General features: G+C 39.7%; 1 protein-coding gene across 1 annotated transcript; it reads right to left on the reverse strand.

The window, feature by feature from the left end:
* Positions 1 to 621: 621 nt before the first annotated feature.
* On the reverse strand, positions 622 to 2,243 carry LOC118732500 (glutamate-rich WD repeat-containing protein 1-like). Its single transcript, XM_036461628.1, has 2 exons — positions 1,375 to 2,243; positions 622 to 1,309 (listed from the first exon to the last, which is right to left on the reverse strand). The coding sequence occupies exons 1-2, from the start codon at positions 2,115 to 2,117 to the stop codon at positions 655 to 657; spliced, it is 1,398 nt and encodes a 465-aa protein (XP_036317521.1). The 5' UTR covers positions 2,118 to 2,243; the 3' UTR covers positions 622 to 654.
* Between the last annotated feature and the right edge of the window lie 65 nt (positions 2,244 to 2,308).

The raw sequence follows: 2,308 nt of genomic DNA on the forward strand, positions 1-2,308 counted from the left end.
CTTTTTAGTCCATTTATAAAAGCGTTGTATATTAAAAAGTTTTTTTTATATTATTTATTTTATTATTCCGTTCATTTCAAGATTAATAGTTCTTGTGGGGCTCGTCGCTTGAAGCAATTCATTTTTTTCTTACTATCAACTAATTAGAAAAATTGTATGATGAAAGTGCATACAATAGGTTCCATTTTTATAAATTTTTTCCCGAATTTTTCAGAAATTCCGTTCACTTCAAGGTTGAAAGTTATTTTGGCGCTCGTCGCTTGATGCAATAAATACATACATATAAAACGAAAGACTTAAGCTGCAAACTGGAATTGAGTTTTTCATACTATCGTTTGTTGAAATTGCTTACAACAGGTTCTTTTTGAAGCTGTTTTCTTGAAATGACATCTAATTAAAGAAATGTTGCTTATTAAAAATAAGAATTGTCTTATTATAATGTATGTATGTATAATCTAAATTTCTATTTCTCATCTATTCCCTAGAATTGTCCGCATGGCCGGCCAACAATGCGTCATCTTATTAATATCGCAATGCTGCAAGACGACGAGGAAGACGATAATCTGTAGACAACCAAGGGACTTTGTTTTATTGTGCTTTGTCTTAAATAAAAAGTTTACGTTTTTAAGTTTTAAAAATTTACTCGTTTTATTTTCAAACGCTGATCGTTCTAAAAATATTGAAACCGCTGTGTGCTGTCGACAATATAACCCCTGGCAACTGCGGATGCCAATGCAATTCTTTTATTTCCTTTTGTCCTTGATGTATGAATAGCAATTGTGGTGGAAGTTTATTAATGTCGTCTTCACTTTCTGTTTGCTCTGTGGCATTAGGTGAGGGTTCTTGATCGACATCCTTTTCAACCGCTAAGTCCCATAAAGCAATTTGGTCGTCATCACCACCTGATGCAAACACTGTGGCATCGTTAGGGTTCCATTCCAATGTTGTTATATGATCGGTGTGGTGCTTGAATGTTGCAATGGGCTTTTTCGTTTGGAATTGCCTCAAATCCCAAACATGTAGGAAACCATCATCACCTCCGCTAACTATAAACGGTTCTGTGCGATTCCATGATATGACGTTAATGTCGCTTTGGTGCGCCTCTTCACATGTCAACATGCACGCCTTTTGTGGTGGCGCACGACAATCCCAGATTCGTATCGTCTTATCAACAGAACAGGAAGCCAACACACTCGCTTCGTTGGGGCTCCATTGCAAATCTTCCACGGATGCAGTATGACCTACTAGTGGGCGTTGATCTACTTTCCAACTACCTCCTTCCAGAGGAGACCAAATGTGTATGTCACGTCTGAAAGATAAAAATATTCATAATTTTCATGCACGAAGATTTCTGTTTTCATAATTTTAAGTTACTTGCAGTCTCCCGTAGCAAGCACACCTTCCGCACATGCACTCCAATCGATGGCAAAGCCTTCTTGTTGATGACCGCTGAATGTGTATGCCGGTCGTACTGCTTCATTCGCTACCTCACGTTCGTATTGTTTTAGCAACTGTGCATCTTCAACTGCTTGCAGTTGTTTCGATAAGTTCCAAATATTTACACGTCCCAGCTCACTCCATGTTGCCGCAAACACAGTGTCACCCAAACGCCGAGCACGCACGCGATTCACGCAACCCTGATGTTTGATTAGCGCACACGTCATTTGGGGTTTCTTTCGCTCATCCGCATCAGCAACATCATCTTGATCATCTTCCAGTTCATCTTCATCTTCGTCATCCTCTTCAGTTTCTTGTGTTTTATGCAGATTATGCATTTTCATCACAATGAGATTGTTGACGTGTGTACGTGCTGCTTGTGTTCCGGCTACCATATAAGCGGTTAAGGGGAAATTCTCACGTCCATCGCCTAATTCGTCGGGTACGACGTCAAAACTGAGACACGGCGCTCCAGTGGAGGCTTGATGTAGCATGATGTAGGCGGACTCGTCACATACGAGTTCCTCACCTTCTTCTAATGGTTTTCCTGGTAAGTACACCTCTTTTGATTTGCTAGTAGTCGTTGTTCCATCTTCATTTTCGCTCTCCATACCCTCCGCACCCGCGTCATCGTCATCTTCCGCTTCAACATACTCTAGGTCCATTTCGTCGTTATCCATCTTGGTTGATTGTATCCTTAAATGACGGTGGTTCGAATCCTCAAGAGCCGCTTTAAGACCAGATTGTGATTGTTTTGATATATTTTCCTATTGGCATGGCACGTGCAATTTAAAGAGCATTGCCATAGCAAAATATTTGAGACTTCTTTTTTTTTTTTTTGAACTAAACAATGCTCATAAGCATTAAAAAA

Source organism: Rhagoletis pomonella, unplaced genomic scaffold, assembly GCF_013731165.1.
Source record: "Rhagoletis pomonella isolate Grant_MI unplaced genomic scaffold, Rhpom_1.0 Rhpom_scaffold_21260, whole genome shotgun sequence".
In the NCBI taxonomy this organism is placed as follows: domain Eukaryota; kingdom Metazoa; phylum Arthropoda; class Insecta; order Diptera; family Tephritidae; genus Rhagoletis; species Rhagoletis pomonella.